This window comes from Chiloscyllium punctatum, chromosome 4 (assembly GCF_047496795.1).
Source record: "Chiloscyllium punctatum isolate Juve2018m chromosome 4, sChiPun1.3, whole genome shotgun sequence".
NCBI classification, from domain to species: Eukaryota; Metazoa; Chordata; class Chondrichthyes; order Orectolobiformes; family Hemiscylliidae; genus Chiloscyllium; species Chiloscyllium punctatum.
This window is the reverse complement of record NC_092742.1, coordinates 101,883,390-101,904,869: the sequence shown is the minus strand read 5'-3', so window position 1 is coordinate 101,904,869 and position 21,480 is coordinate 101,883,390. Positions and strand designations below refer to the sequence as shown.

At 44.0% G+C, this 21,480-nt stretch overlaps 1 protein-coding gene across 2 annotated transcripts; it reads left to right on the top strand.

The window, feature by feature from the left end:
* Window positions 1–5,194: 5,194 nt before the first annotated feature.
* Window positions 5,195–11,619, top strand: LOC140476595 (uncharacterized). Of its 2 annotated transcripts, none has more exons than XM_072569426.1 (2): window positions 5,195–5,276; window positions 9,134–11,619. In XM_072569426.1, the coding sequence occupies exons 1-2, from the start codon at window positions 5,266–5,268 to the stop codon at window positions 10,128–10,130; spliced, it is 1,008 nt and encodes a 335-aa protein (XP_072425527.1). In that variant the 5' UTR covers window positions 5,195–5,265; the 3' UTR covers window positions 10,131–11,619. The 2 variants fall into 2 exon arrangements, with proteins under 2 accessions (XP_072425527.1, XP_072425528.1); XM_072569427.1 differs by having other exon boundaries at window positions 5,206–5,612.
* The last annotated feature ends 9,861 nt before the right edge of the window (window positions 11,620–21,480 follow it).

Here is a 21,480-nt window from a genome sequence, read left to right as displayed (position 1 = left end):
CCTCGGTTAGATTCTAGTCTGTAATTTACTCCTGGGTATGTGTTGTTCTGTTCATAAACCACCACGATCCTTCTAGATTAGATTCCAGTCTTCAGCTCTCTGACAGACATCTCTTTTTCTGTATATAAACCACATCAAACTGCTCAATTACAGTCCAGCCTGTTACTCATTCTGGGTTATCTGTTATTCTATACATAAACCACACCGAACCAGTCGGTTTGGTTCCTGTCTGTAATTTACTCCTGGGAATCTGTTATTCTGGATGTAAACCTGAACCCCTCGATTAGAGTCCAGTCTGTAACTCAGTTCGGGTGATCTTTTATTCTATATAAAAGCCACATGGAATCCCTCTCGCGTAAATTTTGATCTGTACATAAACCACCCCGAATCCCTCGATTCGATTCCAGTCTGTAACTCCATTCTGGGCATGTGTTGTTCTTTATATAAAACACTGCAAAATCCTTGTATTGATTCCAGTCAGTAACTCCATCCTGGAAATCTGGTATTCTCTGTACAAACAATCCCGAATCTCTCAATTACATTCCAGTTTTGGAACTGACTCCCGGGTATGTGTTATTCTATGTGTGAGCCACCCTGAAAACCTCAATTAGATTCCAGTCTGTACCTCACTCCTGGGTATCTGTTATTCTATTTATATACTAATCTGAAATCCTCCATTTGTTTCCAGTCTGTAACTGACTCCTGGGTATCTATCATTCGATACAAACCACCCCGAAGTACTCAGTTAGAAATCAATGTGTATCTCGCTACCCTTTTTGTATTGTTCAATATACGAATCACATCAAACCCCTCAATTAGATTCCAGTCTGTCTGTTGTTCTGCATGTAAACCACCCTGAGTCCTTAATTAGATTCCAGTCTGTAACTCACTCAATAGCATCTGTTATCTTGTGTACAAACTACCGAATAACCCTTTGTAAGACGCTCCCAGGGATTTGTTATTCTACATATATATATGTGAACTTCTCTGTTAGAACTAACCGGAACCTCTCTATCATATTGCAGTCTGTTACTGACGACCGGAGATCTGTTACTGCATATATGAACCATTCTGAACCCCTCAATTAGATTCCAGTCTGTAACTTTCCCCTCTCTCACCATAAACCTATCCCTTCTCGTTTTAGACTTCCCAACCGTGGGGAAAGTATCTACCCTATATATGCCCCTCATGATTTTATATATTCCTGTTAGATCACCCCACAGAGAAAAAAGTCCTAGCCTATCCAACCACTCCTTACAACACAAACCATCCAGCCCAGGCAGCACTCTCATAAATTTTTTCTGCGCTTTTTTTATTTCAAGAATATACTTTATTCATAAAATATTTTGATGATCTATACAATTGGTCATGCCATACATCCGTAAATATTCCATTTCTTGGTATACAGAGACAGAGTAATCAGGTCTGTACAATTACATATTTAGCTGAGGCGTCAGCAGAGCCCAAATTACTGTGTGGGCCCCCTGTTCCTCTTTAGGCAGGCAGATATTACACGGTGGTCTTTCCCCACCGCACCTTGGCGGCAGCTGCCCCAAACTTCAGTAGTCCTGGACCTTGGAATGTGCCAGTCTGCAACACTCAGTTGGGGTCAACTCCTTCAGCTGGAAGATCAACAGGTTTTGGACCGCCCAGAGAGTGTCCTTCACCGAGTTGATGATCTTCCAGGCACAGTTAATGTTTGTCTTGGTGTGCGTCCCGGGAAATAGACCATAGAGTACGGAGTCCCGCGTCACGGCACTGCTCAGGACGAACCTCACAAACACCACTGCATTCCTCTCCAGACTTCTTCTGTGTAGGCACATTCCAGAAGGAGGTTTGTGACAGTCTCGTCCTCCCCACAGCTGCTTCGAGGGCAGCGTGCGGTGCGGGAGAGAGTCCTGGGGTGCATAAAGGATCTCACAGGAGGAGCCCTTCTCACCACCAGCCAAGCCATGCCTTGGTGCTTGTTGGAAAGTTCTGGCAATGAGGCATTCTGCCAACTGACTTTGACAGTCTGCTCAGGGAACCGCTCGATAGGATCTGCCCTCTCCTTTTCCCGAAGGATCTCAAGGACACTATGTGCTGACCACTTCCTGATGGACTTGTGGTCAAAGGTGTTTTTCTTCATAAACTTCTCCACAAAGGACAGGTGATATGGAACGATCCAACTACTCAGAGCATTCTGCGACAGCGAGGCCAGGCCCATCCTTCGCAACACCGAGGACAGGTAGAACCTCAGTACGCAGTGACACTTGGTGTTTGCGTACCGGGGATCCACGCACAGCTTGATGCAGCCACACACAAAGGTGGCCATCAGGGTGAGGGTGGCATTGGGTGTATTTTTTCCCCCGTTGCCCGGATCTTTGTACAGCGAGTCCCTTCGGATCTGGTCCATCTTTGACCTCCATATAAATTGGAAGATGGCCTGGGTGACTGCAGCGGCACAGGTTCTGGGAATAGGCCAGACCTGTGCCACGTATAACAGCAATGACAGTGCCTCACAGCTGATGACCAGGTTTTTTCCCGCGATGGAGAGCGATCGTAGCATCCATCTGCCCAGTTTCTGCCTCACTTTGCTGATACACTCCTCCCAAAACTTGGCGCACGCTCTAGCCCCCCAGAACCAAATACCCAGCACCTTTAGGTGGTTGGTCCTGACGGTGAAGGGGATCGAGGATTGGTCGGCCCAGTTTCCGAAGAGCATGGCCTCGCTCTTGCCTCGGTTTACCTTGGCCCCCGAGGCCTGTTCAAATTGGTCACATGTGCACATGAGTCAGTGCATGGGCAGCGGATCCGCTGCCAGGAATAGTCACCCCTATCAGGCTTGCATCCTTCCTGATGGACTCGGCAAATGGCTCTATGCAGCACACAAACAAGGCAGGAGAGAGAGGGCAGCCCTGCCTGACTCCAGATCTGACTGGGAAGCTATCTGATTCCCACCCATTGATTGAAACTGCACTGACAATGTTGGTGTAGAGCAGTCTGATCCAATTGCAGATTCCCTCCCCAAAGCCCATTTTGGAGAGAACATCTCTCATATACCTGTGTGATATCCTGTCAAAGGCTTTCTCCTGGTCCAGGCTGATCAGGCAGGTGTCCAACCCTCTGTCCTGCATGTAGGCGATCGTATCCCTGAGGAGTGCGAGACTCTTAGCGATCTTCCTGCCCGGTACAGCACAGGTTTGGTCAGGGTGAATCACCGACCCCAGAGCAGACCTGATCCAGTTGGCGATTACCTTTGACAGAATTTTGTAATCCGCATTCAACAATGAGATTGATCTCCAATTTTTGAGTTCCTCCCTCTCCCCCTTCCGCTTGTACATGAGGGTGATGATGCCTTTCCTCATGGATTCACTCATGGTACCTGCCCGAAGCATACTGTCATACACCTCCAGCAGGTCCTGGCCAATGTCCTTTCTATACTAAGGTGACCAGAACTGCATGGTCTCATCAACATCTTATATAGCTTCAACAAGACGTCCCATCTCCTATACTCAATGCTCTGACCAATGAAAGCTAGCATGGTGAAAGCCTTCTTCACCGTCCTGTTGACTTGTGACTCTATTTTCATGCAGCTGTGAACCTGTATCTTTGTTCCCCAGGGCTCAACCTTTGACTGCGTAAGTCCTATCCCGGTTTAATTTACCAAATGCAGCAGATTACATTTAACAAAATTAAACTCCATCTGCCATTCCTCAGTCCACTATGGGTGGCACGGTGGCACAGTGGTTAGCACTGCTGCCTCACAGCGCCAGAGACCTGGGTTCAATTCCTGCCTCAGGCAACTGACTGTGTGGAGTTTGCACATTCTCCCCGTGTCTGCGTGGGTTTCCTCCGGGTGCTCCGGTTTCCTCCCACAGTCACAAAGATGTGCAGGTCAGGTGAATTGACCACACTAAATTGCCCGTAGTGTTAGTTGCAGGTGTAAATATAGGGGAATGGGTCTGGGTGGGTGCGCCTCGGCGGGTCGGTGTGGACTTGTTGGCCCAAAGGGCCTGTTTCCACATTGGAAGTAATCTAATCTAATCTAATCTAAACCCATGTGCTCTTGTTAAAAGCAAATTACTGCGGATGCTGGAATCTGAAACCAAAAGAGAAAATGCTGTAAAATCTCAGCAGATCTGGCAGCATCTGTAAGGAGAGAAAAGAGCTGACGTTTCGAATCTAACTGATCTTTGACAAAGGGTCAGTTAGACTCGAAACGTCAGCTCTTTCTCTCCTTACAGATGCTACCAGACCTGCTGAGATTTTCCAGCATTTTCTCTTTTGGTTCCATGTGCTCTTGTGGTGGTTTCTGGGAGGATTTGACATTATTGGTACCAATAGTCTTTGTTCTTCTTTCAACCTGATGTGGCAGAACTCTTCATGTTCCCCCAGGAAGATGGTGTGGCTCATCTCCCTGGATCTTCCCTCTCCTAATGTTCCTACTTTGGGGGTGGGGGGGGAGGCGAGCCGTCAATGCTATGTCAATCATTTGTCTAACCACACTTAGCAATGGCCACGGATAAGCGACTCATGAGTCAGATGTCCCTTGCCAACCTCTAACTGAAGGTTCGTTTATCATGTTTTCGAAGAACAAATGCTTCTTATTTTCGTCGCACAACATTAATGTTTGAGTACACTGTCTTGTAAGTAAAAACCCTGATAACTTATGATCTCACTTCTGTTTTCATGTACAGATTTCTTTACAATTACAGGAGGCAACTTACCAATGTGATATAATTAGAGGTCTTGTCGACAGGAAATACCAAATATGGAATGCTGAGTTAACACAGGTTTCATGCCAACACCCACCATAGCAACAGGATTACTGCTATCATGAGACTTAGTTGTGAATTTCTGTTACTCTGATATTAAACTTCCTTTAGTAATGTGCTGATTCAGATCTTCCTTCCAAACACAAGCACATATCCCATTTGACTTCCAGTTTATAATACAGCAAAAATAAAATCCCAACAGTGCAGACTGTCCAAAATTGAAAACCTTGATGTCCTTTACCCTAAATTGAACAACTCCCACTCCACACAGACACAACCACCACTTTCCAGCCTGTATTGTTCTGAATGGTGAGGGATCAGTATTCAGACCCGCCCCCCGTTCATTCTGATTGGCCGGAGGACCAGCTGCTCGAGCTCGGTCCTCCAGCTTGACCTCTTTTCCTATTGGGCCGAAGCGGCCGTCAATCAGCCAGAACCGGGGAGAGCCTCAACATGCGCAGTTACGTTTCTACGCTGGGTCGCTGATGGTTAATTTTGCATTTGACCGATGCACAAACGGTGAGTTCAAGCCAACGGCAGGGAACGATGCATCAGGGTAAAAACAATGACTGCAGACTAGCTTATCTCTCCACGCTTCAGGCTCTCTGCCTGTATTCCTGATGAAGGGCTTTTGCCCGAAACGTTGATTTCGCTGCTCGTTGGATGCTGCCTGAACTGCTGTGCTCTTCCAGCACCACTAATCCAGTAACGATGCATCAGGAGCAAGTGCAGAGTCACTAACACATGGATTCAATTCACACCCCCTGGCTAAGGACTCTCCTTACCATCTCCCCTTTGTCTGAGGAGGGGCAAACCTCCGTCGTCTCTGTAATCATAGAACAACCCCAGGGTCTGGTAAGACGATGGTGACATTACCCTTATTGATGAGCTCGAGTGACATTAGAGGAAGGAGCCAGTGTCACTCAGTGAGCAGAGTGCTGTTGGATCAATGATGTGCGAGGGGAATGCAGATTTGTGATGTTGTTTCATATTCAGCTGTCACCCTGGTCCTTCTAGGTGGTGGGGGTTGGAGGTTTAGAAATCATGTCAAAATATCTAGTCAACTGGCTGATGGAGTTTAATTTAGGTAAGTACGACGTGCTGCATTTTGGAAAAGCAAATCAGAGCAGGACTTATACGCTTAATGGTAAGGTCCCAGGGAGTGTTGCTGAACAAAGAGACCTTGGTGTGCTGGTTCATAGCTCCTTGAAAGTAGAATCACAGGTAGATAGGATAGTGAAGAAGGCATTTGGTATGCTTTCGTTTATTGGTCAGAGCGTTAAGTACAGGAATTGGGAGGTCATGCTGTTGCTGTACAGGACACTGGTTAGGCCACTTTTGAAATATTGGAGGGATGTTGTAAAACTTGAAAGGGTTCAGAAAAGATTTACAAAGATGTTGCTAGGGTTGGAGGATTTGAGCTATAGGGAGAGGTTGAATAGGCTGGGGCTGTTTTCCTGGAGTGTGGAGGCTTATAGAGGTTTATGAAATCATGAGGGGCATGGATAGGATGAATAGACAGAGTATTTTGCATGTGGTGGGGGATTCCAGAACTAGCGGGCGTAGGTTTAGGGTGAGAGGGGAAAGATATAAAAGGGATCTAAAGGGCAACCTTTTCACACAGAGGGTGATGCATGTATGGAATGAGCTGCCAGAGGAAATGGTGAAGGCTAGTACAATTGCAGCATTTAAATGGGGAAATGAATAGGATGGGTTTAGAAGGATATGGGCCAATGCTGAAAAATGGGACTACATTAGGTTAGAATACCAAGTCGGCATGGATGAGTTGGACCAAAGGGTCTGTTTCTGTGCTGTACATCTCTACGACTCGAAGGTTGAGATGTACAAAATGCTTCTCCTTCATTGCTGCCTTTTAAATACCTGTCTCTTTCTACAAAGACTGCAATTTCCCCTCCCACATGGTCAACGATACCCTCCAGCACATTTCATCCACTTTCAGCATCTCTGTCCTTAAACCCCACCCCTCCAACTGCAACAAGGACAGACCCCCCCTCTCCAATCCTCACCTTCCACCCCACTAACTTCCTTGCCACCATCTACAAACAGACCCCATCACCAGGGATATATTTCACTCCCCACCCCGATCTCAGTTACTAGTGGTGTACTGCAAGGATCAATTTGGGGCCACTGCTGTTTGTCATTTTTATAAATGACCTGGATGAAGGCGTATAAGGATGGATTAGTAAATTTGCAGATGACACTAAGGTTGGTGGAGTTGTGGATAGTGCTGAAGGATGTTGCAGGTTAAAGAGCGACATAGATAAGCTGCTGAGTTGAGAAGTGGCAAATGGAGTTTAATGCAGACAAGTGTGAGGTGATTCACTTTGGAAGGAGTAGCAGGAATGCAGAGTACTGGGCTAATGGTAGATTCTTGGTAGTAAAGCTGAACAGAGAGATTTAGGTGTCCATATATCCCTGAAAGTTACCACCAGGTGGATAGGGTTGTTAAGAGAACATACAGTGTGTTAGCTTTTATTGTTAGAGGGGTTGAGTTTCAGAGCCGTGAGATCATGCTGCAACTGTACAAAATGCTGGTGCGGCTGCACTTGGAGTATTGGATACAGTTCTGGTCACTGCATTATAGGAAGGATGTGGAAGCTTTGGAAAGGGTTCCTAGGATATTCCTGGTATGGAGGAAAGGTCTTTTGAGAAAAGGCTGAGGGACTTGCGGCTGTTTTCATTGGGAGAGGATTGATAGGTGACTTAATTAAGACTAGATTACTTACAGTGAGGAAACAGACCCTTCGGTCCAACAAGTCCACACCGACCAGCTGAAGCGCAACCCACCCAGACCCATTCCCCTACATTTACCCCTTCACCTAACACTACGGGTAATTTAGCATGGCCAATTCACGTAACCTGCACATTTTTGGACTGTGGGAGGAAACCGAGGCACCCGAAGGAAACCCACGCAGACACGGGGAGAATGTGCAAACTCCACACAGTCGGGAATTGAACCCAGGTCTCTGGCGCTGTGAGGCAGCAGTGCTAACCACTGTGCCACCGTGCGTATAAGATAATCAGAGGGTTAGATAGCGTGAACAGTAAGAGCCTTTTTCCTCATGTGGTGATGGCAAGCACAAGGGGACAGCTTTAAATTGAGGGGTGATAAATATGGGACAGATGTCAGAGGTAGTTTCTTTACTCAGAGTAGTAGCGGCGTGGAGCGGCCTACCTACAATAGTAGTAGACTTGCCAACATAAAGGGCATTTAAGTGGTCATTAGACAGACATATGGATGAAAATGGATTAGTTTAGTTTAGATGGGCTTCAGATTGGTTTCACAGGTCGACACAACAGCGAGGGCCAAAGGCCCTGGACTGCGCTGTAATGTTCAATGTTCTATCTGTATTCCGTAAAGACCATTCCCTCCATGACTCTCTTGTTAGGTCCACACTCACAGTCCACCCCACCCAACCCACCCTGCATTCCTGGCACCTTTCCTTGCTACCTCAAGAATTGCAAAACCTGCACCCACACCTCCACACTTACCTCTGTCCAAGGTCCCAAAGGATCCTTCCACATCCATCATTAATTTACCTATACTTCTACACATGTCATCAACCTTGTCTGTTGCTCTGGATGTAGTCTCTTCTACATTGGGGACACAGGATGCCAACATGTGGAACGTTTCAGAAAATATCTCTGGGATACAGGCACAAAACAACTCCACTGTCCCATGGCTGAATGTAATAACTCCCCTCCAACTCTGCCATGGACATACAAGTCCTGGGCCTCCTCCACTGCCAAACCCTAATCACCCACCACCTGAAGGAGGAATGCCTTGTCTTCCACCTTGGGACTCTTCAAACATGAAGGATCAATGTGGATTTCACCAGTTTCCTCATTTCCCCTCCCCCACCTTATCCCAGATCTAACTTTCCAACTTGGCACTGCCCTCTTGACCTGTCATACCTATCCATTTCCCTTCCCACCTAGCCGTCCCACCCTCCTCTCCGCCCTCTCATATTCACCCCAATTCATCTACCTATTGCATTCTAGCTACCTTTCTCCACTCCAACACCCCTCCCTTTTATCTCTCAGCCCCCTTGGGTCACAGGCCTCATTCTTGATGAAGGGTTTTTGCCTGAAACATTAATTCTCCTGCTCGGATGCTGCCTGACTGGCTGTGCTTTATCAGCGCCACACTCTTCAGTTCTGTCTCCTTCTACAGCTTTGTGCAAACACTCTGGTTTCTGTCCCTGAAATATACTTATGAATGTGTTGAATTTTAACTATCATCCAGCAATTTTCATGGTACTTTTGCCCCACAGAAGACCAGATTAATTTGGTTCAATTTGACAATATGTCTCTATTTTTCTGGGTACTGTCACAATCTTTTTCTTTCTTCAAAGGTGCTTTTGCAATCAGAGAAAAACCACATCCAGGATTTTGACCATGGAGGGAAAAAGCACTGAGCACACTTTGGAGAAATTGGATGCATGTTCTGTGTGCAGACAAGTATTTGATCATTCATCTGACCAATCAAAGCATCAGTGCAATGACACTGGGAAGAGGTTGTGGAAATGTGAGGAGTGCGGAAAGGAATGTCTTTACCCATCCCAGTTGAAACTTCATCAACGCAGTCACACTGGGGAGAAGCCATTTATTTGTTCTGTGTGTGGGAAAGGATTCACTCAGTCATCCCAGCTGTTGACACATCAGCGAACTCACACTGGGGACAAACCATTCATCTGCTCTGTGTGTGGAAAAGGCTTTGCTGATGTATCCCACCTGTTCAAACACCAGCGACTTCACGCTGCGGACAGACCATTCACCTGCTTGGAGTGTGGGAAAGGATTCATTCAGTCATCCGATTTTCTGAGACACCAACGTGTTCACACTGGAGAGAAGCCATTCACCTGCTGTGTTTGTAGGATAGGATTCACTCGCTCATCCAGTCTACTCAAACACCAGCAAGTTCACACTGGGGAGAGACCATTCACTTGCTCTGAGTGTGGGAAAGGATTCACTCGCTCATCCTACATGTTGATACACCAGCAAGTTCACACTGGAGAGAAAAGATTCACTTGTTCTGAGTGTAGAAAAGGGTTTGCTGATTCATCCCACCTGCTGTTACACCAGCGAGTTCACACTAGGAAGAAACTGTACAACTGCTCTGAGTGTGGAAAGGGATTCATTCAGTCATCCAACCTACACAGCCACCAGCGAGTTCACACTGGAGAGAGACCATTTGCCTGCTCCACGTGTGGGAAGGGATTCACTCAGTCAGCACACCTACGAACACACCAGCGAGTACACACGGGAGAGAGGCCATTCACTTGCTCAGTGTGTGGGAAGGGATTCACTCGATTACCCCACCTACTAATACACCAGCAAATTCACAAATAACCACAGCTGAAGGATTTGCTGTTCATCACACCAAGGAATGAACTATGGTCATTGGGCTGTTTTTACTGATGTTAATAAGTCTTGCTCTACTAAAGGTGCTGTTACTGGAGATATAATTGGAATTGAATTTTGTATAGTAATGACTGCGTCACTGCACATCAATATATAGCCACAGGGTAGAGACTATTCAGCTGGGAATTCACAATGGAATTTTCTGATATATCTGGTCTGTTGAAACACCAATAAGCAACTACAGGATTTGGAATTTAATCGATTGATGTATGTTTTCTGGGGTCTGTTTCAGATGATGTGTTTAAGCAGCACTAGTCTGGTAGCAGATTATTTTCTTTCAAATAACTCTACCTCCCCTCTCCTCCACTCTCAACTTCAACAAGTATGAGGATCTGACTGAGCATCTTTCTTAAAAAGATCGATTTAAAGCAGTCTCTGTAACTGAAGTGGCAACAGTGAAATTACCATTGAAAAGAAATGCAGATCTTAACAACAGTCTATCTTACTAAATTACTTCAGGGAAGGAGGTCTTCAGAAATTGTCTAGTCAGGCCTATACGTGACTCCAGAGCGCAACTGTTTTCTCTGAAAAGGCTAAACAAACCACTCACTTGAATAAAACTACCCAAAATTGCATAAAAGACTCGAGGAAAACCAAAAGAAACACTGGCATCAACCTGAACACCTGAAACAAGAACAACAATTGCCATTGACTATGCAAAGTTCTCCTTCATAATACCAGAAAATTTGACACAAAATTGGGAAAGCTGTCTCACAGATTGGTTAAGTCACAGCCTGTTAGAGTCACATTCATGACATTTAACAGTACAGACAATGCCGAATTCAGTAATATAGACATTTGTCGGACCACCTACAGCGTATTGATTTAGATTTTTATTGTCACATGTACTCAAGTACAGGAGTATAGCAAAAAGTGTATAATGTTGTCACAGATGGTGCCATCTTAGATACCTACCTTGGTACCTAAATCTTCAAAAAAAAGTTATGTACAAAGTAGTAAGTGAAATGTGACTTAAAAATTACTTCATAGAATAATAGAAAAATAAAGAAATAGGTTATAGACTACATTAAAGTCTTTTGTAGTGGATGTACGTTTGCTCGCTGAGCTGGAAGGTTCATTTTCGGACGTTTTGTCACCATACTAGGTAACATCATCAGTGAGCCTCTGGTGAAGCACTGGTGTGACGTTCTGCTTTCTATTTATGTGTTTAGGTTTCCTTGGGTTGGTGATGTCATTTCCTGTGTTTGTGATGTCACTTCCTGTTTTATTTCTCAGCGGGATCCAAATCGATGTATTTGTTGATAGAGTTCTGGTTGGTATGCTAGGAATTCTCTATTTGGCTTGTTCTAGGATGGGTGTGTTGTCCCAGTCAAAGTGGTGTCCTTCCTCATCTGTATGTAAGGATACTAGCGATAGTGGGGCATCACCGCAGGAAATGACATCACCAACCCAAGGAAATCTAAACACATAAATAGAAAGTGGGATATCACACCAGTGCTTCACCAGAGGCTCACTGATGATACCTTGTATGGTGACAAAGTGTCTGAAAATGAACCTCCCAGCTCAGTGAGCAAATTTATATCCAGAACCTCAACCTGAACTACAAATCTTCTCCAGTCTTTCATAGCTTCAACTCTGAAAATAAAAGAACAAACTGAAAGTTCCACAGGCTTTGATGAGTCCTCCACTTATCTGCTCTTCAGGAGACCTCAGCTGATTGTTCTCAGCACCAGTGCTGCAATTACTGTCACTGCTGCTGAAACTGCTGCCCTCTCCGATCTTCTCTGGCACCTCGAGAACACACCAAGGCAGGATCTACTTTCACGCCAAGTTGAGACCAGCTGACGTACCGCCAAGAAACCAGGCTGACAGTCACCAAGAATCCAGGCCAGGACCTGCCACGAGCTGCTGAGAGACCTGCCTGGCACCCATCATGAGAGTCTAGGCTGAGACTTGTCACAAGGAAGATAAACACCCAGAAGGGGAAAATACAAGCAAGGTAGAGAAAAAAAGGAAAAATGAGAAGGAAACAAAAATAAACAGAGTGGAGAAGCCCATTTTGCAGCATCCTACTGTGCTGAATGTGTGTTCAGTTCTGGCACCTTCAGGATTTTAAATTTGAAGGTTCTGTAGTTGTTTCTCCAAAACCTCTGCAGAGTTTTGACACTAACTCACAAACCTGCACTCTCCACATATGACAAGGACAAGGGTAGCAAGTTTATGTGAACACCATCACGTCCAAGCCTCAGACCATCAAATAGTTGATGAGCTCATTAAGTGGACAAATTAAGATTGGGAAGGCTTAAAACCACTGCCATCGTATCCCACTAGAAACTGCACTTCAGTATCACTATTTTACCTCTCTCTCTTTGGCAGCTGTCTGAGGCTGAATTTGATTGTTCACAAAATATTTCACCCCACGATGACTTTCCACCTATATAATCCCATCATCACCAAGTTCGCCTATTTCCATCTAAGTAACATCATAGAACCCCACCTTAGTCTCAGCTTATCAGGTGCTCAAACTCTCATCTGTTTCCTTGTCACTACTGGACCCAATGATCATAACTGTTATGACTCCAGCTGACCGTTAACTGGACAATTCACATCTGGCTTGATAAATGTTTCTCATGTTGATGAGCATACTAGTCTATCACTGCTCCATATTCATATGAGGCAGCAGTTTTACACAACAGAACAGAGTGTATTCCATTAAAGTTGAAAGAGAACAAGCCATCCAAACATCAAGGACAATTCTTCCTTTTCTGCTGCCACACTGCCACATCAATGTGACATTTGATGTGAAAGGCTAACACAGGTTGTCTGCATTCTGAAGAATGGGCAGCAAGTTTCCCTTAGTCATTCCTAACATTTCCCCTAGAAAATGGTGATCACATATCTGTATCAGTGCCCCCAATCAAGATGACAGCTGTTATTTCGGGCCTTGTCTGTGGACGATAGCTTCCATACTCCAATGCATCCTTGCTCTGTGCAAACAGCACAACAAGGATTTACACCTTATATACTATGTTCACGGAACCTTTCCGTCCACTCACCCAATCCATCTCACCTTTCTGTCTGCCTCATTCCTCACATTTTTGGAGATAAGAAAGGAAACAATCTATTGTCAGTGTTTGCTCCACGTGTGCTCTATATACTATCAATTCTGTGCCTGTGCAATGAGCTCAGATTCTGTTAGTTGGACACTTGCTGAACCATGTGGAATGCTGAGTACAACAGCTGCTATGAGAACTGCAAAGATTTATCTGCAGACTTGCTCTTTTGAATGGGATGCAGATAATAATACAGATATCCATCAAACCAGAGATTAATATCATAATATATTAATTAAGAAGGAATCCATCAGTACATCATTTTTGGAGTGTGGTGTGCAAACAGCAGAAGAGTTATTATTATTTAATCAGATTCTCTAAGATCATAACTGATCTGCCCTAGGCTTCAACTCCTCTTTTGTGCCAATTCGACATAGCCTTCAACTCCTTGATATTTCAAGAATCTAGCTGCCACTTGTATAAATGCTTTTGTTGATCTAAACTCCACGATTCTGTGGTTGAGAAATCCAGGAGTTCATTTCACTCATAGCAGAAATTCTTTTGCAAATCAGTTATAGTTTAATGTACGTTCCTTAGTAAGTTGGTCCCTCAGATTGGGATTCCTCCACTAGTGGAAAGATCTTCTCATTTTCAGTCCTGTCAAGACTCCCAGGAATTCTGTATGTTTCAATAAGATCTCCCTTCATTCTTTTGAAGGCTAGTTAACACATAATTTCTTGAATATATGGACAAAAACTGTAAATAGTATGCCAGAAGCAGCTTCAATAACACCTGTACAGTCATAACAAGACATTCCTAGGTTTAAGTCCAGCCCTTAGCAATTAAAGGCAAAATGCAATTTTCATAAGTTGCAGCACCATGCATTAAATACTGTCTGTTTGACGACTTGAGATAACAATGGTGCAAGCAACATATAAAGTAAATCAGCTTGCAGCCAAAATTCCCACAGGACTGTGTCGTGGAGTATGGTGATTGAGGAGTAAAACAAAACAATGAAGTTTTCTTTCCTGACTGGCCTATGAACCACTAAGCTTTTGGTTAACAGCCGAACTCATTGACCAACTGTCCTATCCAAACACTTCACTTCCCACTTGTCCACATTGAATTCCATTTGCCATTGATCAGTCCATCTGACCAAGTTATGTATATTATTCTGTATGTATATTCTGTTATGTATGTTGTGTATATATATATATATATATATATATATATGTTATGTATATTATTATGTTATGTATATTATCCTCTTCACTATTTAGCATACCACACATTTTGTATTATGGCATCATAGAGACTGAAAGCGCAGAGTCAGGCCCTTTGGCCCAAACTGGTCCATGCTGACCAAAATGTCCATCAACACTAACCCCATTTCCCTGCACTTGGCCCATATCCTTCTAATCCTTTCCTATCCATATATTTGTCTAAATGCCTTTTAAATGTTGTTAATGTACCTGCCTCAACGACTTCCGCTGGCAGCTCATTCCATATGCATACCACCCGGTGTAAAAAGGTTGTCCCTCAGGTTCCTTTATTCTTTTCCCTCTAACCTTACACTAATGCCCTCTAATCCTTGATTCCCCAACTCTGGGAAAAAGACTGCACCTGGGAATTAATAGATCAGCCTGCCCAACTTTCAAGTTGAAATCATTTATATAAAACAGTAATAGCAATAGTGGCAACACTAACCCCGATAGGACCAATGGGACACAGACTCCATGTTGGGAAAACATTACTCAACCATTACCACTGGTTCCTGCTACCTGGGCAAACTTGGTTCTAAATTGCCAAATTTCAATGCATTCCATGAACCCTTACCTTTGCTGTCAGGTCTCCAATGAAACCTATCCAAACACTTCACTTCCCAAAAGCCTTGCTTAAGTTGAATTAGACTACAAGAAAAGCCTTGTCCTCATGAACACACTTGGACACCTTTTCAAAATATTGTGTTAAATTGTTCAGACTTGACCTCTTATTAACAACACCATGCTGACTGTTCTTGATTAATCTCTGCCCCTTCAAATGCAAATTAATTCTAACTGTCCTAATTGCTTCTAATAGTTTCACAACAACCAAGGTTAGACTGAATGGCCTGTAGTTTCTTGGTTCATACCTTGCTCCCTTTTGTATAATAACCATGAAATTGGCACTCCTCCAGTCCCCTGGTACCTCTCCTGTAGCCAGAAAGAAATTGAGAACTTTTGCAAATGCCTGTGCTCTTTTATACCTTGCCTCACCCAGCAACCTGGGATACATTCCATCCAGTCTTGGAGATTCATCTACTTTGAAGCTTATCAGACTACTGTCTATTAATTTCTTTAATGTTTTCACAGAACCTAACCCAGATTTCCATATTCATATCATCTCTCTCTAGTGAACACTGAGTCAAAGTATTCATTTCAAACCAGGCCTGCATCCTTTAGCTCCACATACAAATTCCCACGGTGATTGACTTTACTCTTTCCTTCATTATTTTTTCATCATTGAGATATCTGTAAAACAACTAAGGATTTTCTGTTGTTTTACCTGTCATGCATTATGTCCACCCTTTTAGCTTCCTCTTGCACATTTGTCTGAAAGTGTCTGCTCTCAGCACATTCTGAACCAGAGCAAAACCCTTCATCTGTGGTTTCTTGTGAATTTACTGGTGTCTTAAAAGTTTGAATGACTGAGTAAATCCCTTCCCACACGTGGAGCAAGTGAATGCTTTCTCTTCAGTGTGAACTCGCGGGTTGAATGACCGAGTAAATCCCTTCCCTCACTCACAACAGGTGAATCAGTTCTCTCCAGTGTCAACTTGCTGATGTAACGGTAAGTTAGATGAACGAGTGAATCTTTTCCCACACTTAGAACAGATGAACAATTTCTCCCCAATGTGAACTCGGTGGTGTATCAGCACAATGAATGACCAAGTGAATCCCTTCTCACAATCAGAGTAGGTGAATGGTCTCTCCCCCCGCGTGACTGCACTGGTGAATTTCCAGGTTGGCTGGAGAAAACGCCTTTTCCTTAATCCTCACATTTCCACAGTCTTGTTCCAGTGACTGCACTGGTCTTGGACATTCATAGACTCTTCCACACAGAAACCAGAAGACAACACAGATTGTGAAACTGCGAGAAATTAATCTGGTCATTCTGGAGCTGACACCTAGGGAAACTGCTAGATTGTCAATGAAACCAAACTGAGAAGAAGTACAATTGTTTAAAATCTTCGGAACATGCTGAGAAAAAAATAATCTTCACATTTTCATCCTGCCTTATTTGCTAATTATCTGAAAAAGCATGGATGGGAACATGGCACTGTCATATCATAGCCATTTCAGGAAAATGCCTGAGGGATAGACAGGACTGGCAACTCAATGTTCCAAGTACAGATGCTTTAGGACAGGTAGAAGGGGAGCAACGATTTTAATTAGGGAAAATATCATGGCAGTACTTCGAGAGGATATTCCTCGAGGGCTTGCTCAGTTAAGTTATATGGGTGTAACTGAAAAATATGAAGGAGATGATCACTTGATGGGACTTCTATTGGTTCTACCAATTGACAGTGAGAAATTGAGGAGCAAATATATAGGGAGATTGCAGATATCTGTAGGAATAATAGAGCTGTCATGGTAGGCGATTTTAACTTTCCAAACCTATACTGGGACAGTCATAGTGTTAAGGGTTTAGATGGGAGGAATCTGTTAAGTGTGTTCAAGAAAACTTTCTCAATCAATATGGAGAGTGCCTTGCCAGAGAAGCAGCAAAACATGACTTTCTCTTGGGAAATTAGGCACAGCAAGTAGCTGAAGTGTTGTAGGACCAATGACCATAGATCTATTACTTTTAAAACAGTTATGGATAAGGATAAGCCTGTTCCACAAACTAAAGTTCAATACTGGGGCAAGGCCAATTTTAGACAGGAACTTTCAAAAGTTGATTGGGGGGGGAGCTGTTCACAGGTAAAGAGGCTTCTGGCAACTGAAAAGCGAGACGAGAGTTCAGGGACAGAATGTTAGTGTGAAGGGAACACTGGGGGACCAGAGATATTGGAGGCTCTGGTCAAGAATAGGAGGCATGTGTCAGGGATATGTGTGGGTGGCACAGTGGCACAGTGGTTAGCACTGCTGCCTCAGCGCCAGAGACCCGGGTTCAATTCCCGCCTCAGGCGACTGACTGTGTGGAGCTTGCACATTCTCCCCGTGCCTGCGTGGGTTTCCTCCGGGTGCTCCGGTTCCTTCCCGCAGTCCAAAAATGTGCAGGTTAGGCAAATTGGCCATGCTAAATTGCCCGTAGTGTTAGGTGAAGGGGTAAATGTAGGGGAATGGGTCTGGGTGGGTTGTGCTTCGGTGGGTCGGTGTGGACTTGTTGGGCCGAAGGGCCTGTTTCTAAACTGTAAGTAATATACAAACGGGATCAACTGAATTCCTTGAGTACAGAGGGGAGAGGTGTACACTTAAGAAGCACAAAAAGGGGACACGGGAAAGCTTTGGCAGATATGGTAAAGGAGAATCCAAACAGATTGTGCAAGTAGAAAAGATGAAAGAGTAATGAGGAAGAGAATGGAGCCCCTTAAAAATCAATGAGGTGATGTGGAACCACAGGGTATGAGTGAGATCCTAAATTTCATGTGAGTATTTACTGTGGAGAAAGACATGGAAGCTAGGGAGCTCGAGGAAATAAACAGTATAGAATTGAAAAGACTCCACATTACAGCAGATTGGGGGTTGCAGGTCTTAAAACATATAAGGAAATCCCAGCACTTGATCAAGTATATCCAGGACATTGTGTGCAGCTAGGGAAGAAATTGTGGGGCCACACACACACAGTTGGGAAGACAACTTTTCACTTTATACGTTAATGGTATGTATGAAGGAACATTTTGGTTAAGTTTGCAAATGATAAAAGTAGGTGGAAGGGCAGGTAGTATTGAGGAGACAGGGAGGCTGCAGAAAGGTTTAGACAGGAGAGTGGCAGATGAAATACAATGTGGCAAAGTGTGAGGTCATGCACTTTCATAGAAACAATAGAGGCATGGCCTGTTTTCTAAATGGGGAGAAAATTCAGAAATCTGGAGCACAAAGGGAGTTGGGAGTCCTAGTCGAGGAACCTCTTAAGGTAAACTTGCAGTTTGAGTCCGTAATTAGGAAGGCAAATACAATGTTGTCATTCGTCTTGAAAGGACTAGAATGTAAAGCAGGTACTTCTGAGGCTTTATAAGGCTCTGGTCAGACCACATTTAGAGTATTGTGAGCAATTTTGGGTCTCATATCTCAGGAAAGATGTATCTGCCCGAGAGCAGGTCCAGAGGTAGTTCACAAGAATGATCCCAGGAATGAAAGGCTTAACATACATGGTGCATTCGAGGACTCTGGAAAGATACTTGATAAAATTTATGAGATGAGGCAGGGATCTGATTGAAACTTACAGAATACTGAACGGCCTGGACAGAGTGGACATTGGGAAGATGTTTCCAATGGCAGGAGAGATGAGGACCTGAGGGCACAGCCTTAGAGTAAAGGGAAGACAATTTACAGTGGAGACTCTCAACCATGATTCAATAGCAGAGCAGATTTGATGGGCTGAATAGCCTAATTTCTGCAGCTATGACCTTATGCTGTCTTATTTGTATCACCAAAAGCCACAGGTGGTACGCTAAAAGACTGAATGATGGGTAATGTCATTATTAAAGAAAGGCTGCAAGGAAAAGCCAGGGAACTACAGACTGGTGAGCCTTACATCAGTGGTGGGTAACTTAGAGTCATAAAGAAGTACAGCATGGAAACAGACCCTTCGGTGCGACTCGTCCATGCCAACCTGATATCCTAATCTAATCTTGTGCCATTTGCCAGCACTTGGCCCATTTCTCTCTAAACCTTCCCATTCATATACCCATGTGGATGCCTGTTAAATGCTATAATTGTACCAGCCTCCACCACTTCCTGTGGTAGCTCATTCAATACATGCACCACCCTCTTACTGCTTAAGTCCCTTTTATATCTTCCCCCTCTCACCCTGAACTTATGCCCTCTAGTTCTGGTCTCCTCCACCCCAGGGAAAAAGACCTTGTCTGTTTATCCTATCCATGCCCCTTGTGATTTTACAAAGGTCACCACCTCGGCCTCCGATGCTCCGGGAAAAAAGCCCTGCCTATTCAGCCTGTCCCTCTCGTTCAAATCCTCCAACTCCGGCAACATCCTTGTAAATCTTTTCTGAACCCTTTTAGGTTTCACCTAGATTCCAAAAGTTACCTGACCAATGTCCTCTACAGCGACAACATGACCTCCCAACTCCTATATTCAATGTTCTGACCAATAAGGAATGTATACCAAATATCTTCATCACTATCCTAACTACTTGTGACTGTGCACTCCAAGGTCTCTTTGTTCAGCAACACTCCGGAGGGAGCTTACCATTAAGTATATAAGTCCTGCTCTGATTTGCTTTTCCAAAATGCAGCACGTTGTATTTACCTAAATTAAATTCCATCTGCCACTTCTCAGCCCATTGGCCCATCTGATTAAGATCCTGTTGTAATCTGAGGTAAACTTCTCCACTGTCCACTATACCTCCAATTTTGCTGTTATCTTCAAACTTACTAACCACACCTCCTATGATAATATCCAAATCATTTATATAAATGATGAAAAGTATTGGACCCAGCACCGAACCTAGTGGCACACCACTGGTCTGAAAAGCAACCCTCCACAACCACCCTCTGTCTTCTACCTTCCAGCCAATGTTGTACCCAAATGGCTAGTTCTCCCTTTATTCCACATAATTTAACCTTGCTAACCAGACTCCCATGAGGAACCTTGTTGAATGTCTTACTGAAGTCCATACAGATCACGTCCACCGTTCTGCCCTCATCAATCCCCTTTGTTACTTCTTCAAAAAACTCAAGTTCATGAGACATAATTTTCCATGCACAAAGCCATGCTGACTATCCCTAATCAGTCCTTACTTTTTCAAATACATGTAAATCCTGTCCCTCAGGATTCCCTCCAATAACTTGCACACCACTGATGTCAGGTTCACTGGTCTATAGTTCCCTGGCTTTTCCTTACCACCTATGTTAAATAGTGGCACCATGTTTGCCAACCTCCAGTCTTCCAGCACCTCACATGTGACTATTGATGATACAAATATCTCAGCAAGGGCCCAGCAATCATTTCCCTAGCTTCCCACAGAGTTCTAAGGTACACCTGATCAGCTCCTGGGGATTTATCCACTTTTATGCATTTCAAGACATCGTGCACCTTCTGTAATACAGACATTTTTCAAGATGTCACCATCCATTTCCCAAATCCTATATCTTCCATGTCCTTCTCCACAGTAAACGCTGATGCAAAATACTTGTTGGGTTATCTCCTCCACCTCCTATGGCTCCACATATAGTCTGCTTTGCTGAGCTTTGATGGGCCCTATTCTCTAGGAGAAAGTGAGGACTGCAGACGCTGGAGATCAGCTGAAACATGTATTGCTGGAAAAGCGCAGCAGGTCAGGCAGCATCAAAGAAGCAGGAGAATCGACGTTTCGGGCATAAGCTCTCCTTTTTCTCAACCAAAATCTCAGTTTCTTGAACCAGCATTCACTACACCTACTAGTCTTTCTTTCAACCTAACTGGAATATAGGGTTTTTTTTCTTGGACTCTCATTATCTCATTTCTGAAAGCTTCCTACTTTCCAGCTGTCCCTTTACCTGCAAACATCTGCCCCCAATCAGCTTTTGAAAGTTCTTGCCTAATACCGTTAAAATTAGCCTTCCTCCAGTTAGGGACTTCAAATTTTAGATCTGGTCTATCCTTTTCTATTACTATTTAAAACTAATAGAATTATGGTTAGTAGCCCCAAAGTGCTCTCCCACTGACACCTCAGTCACCTGCCCTGCCTTATTTCCCAAGAGTAGGTCAAGTTATGCATCTTCTCTAGTAGGTACATCCACGTACTGAATCAGAAAATTTTCTTGTATACACTTAACAAATTCCTCTCCATCGAAATCCTTAACTCAATGGCAGTCCCAGTCTATGTTTGGCAAGTCAAAATCCCCTATCATAACCACCCTATTATTCCTCTGGATAACTAAAGATCTCCTCTTAAATTTGTTTCTCAACTTTTTGCTAATTATTAGGAGGGGCTATACTACAATCCCAGTAAGGTGATCATCCCTTTCTTGTTTCTCAGTTCCAACCAATAACTTCCCTGGATGTATTCCCAGGAATATCCTGCCTATGTACAGCTATAGTGCTATCCCTTATCTAAAA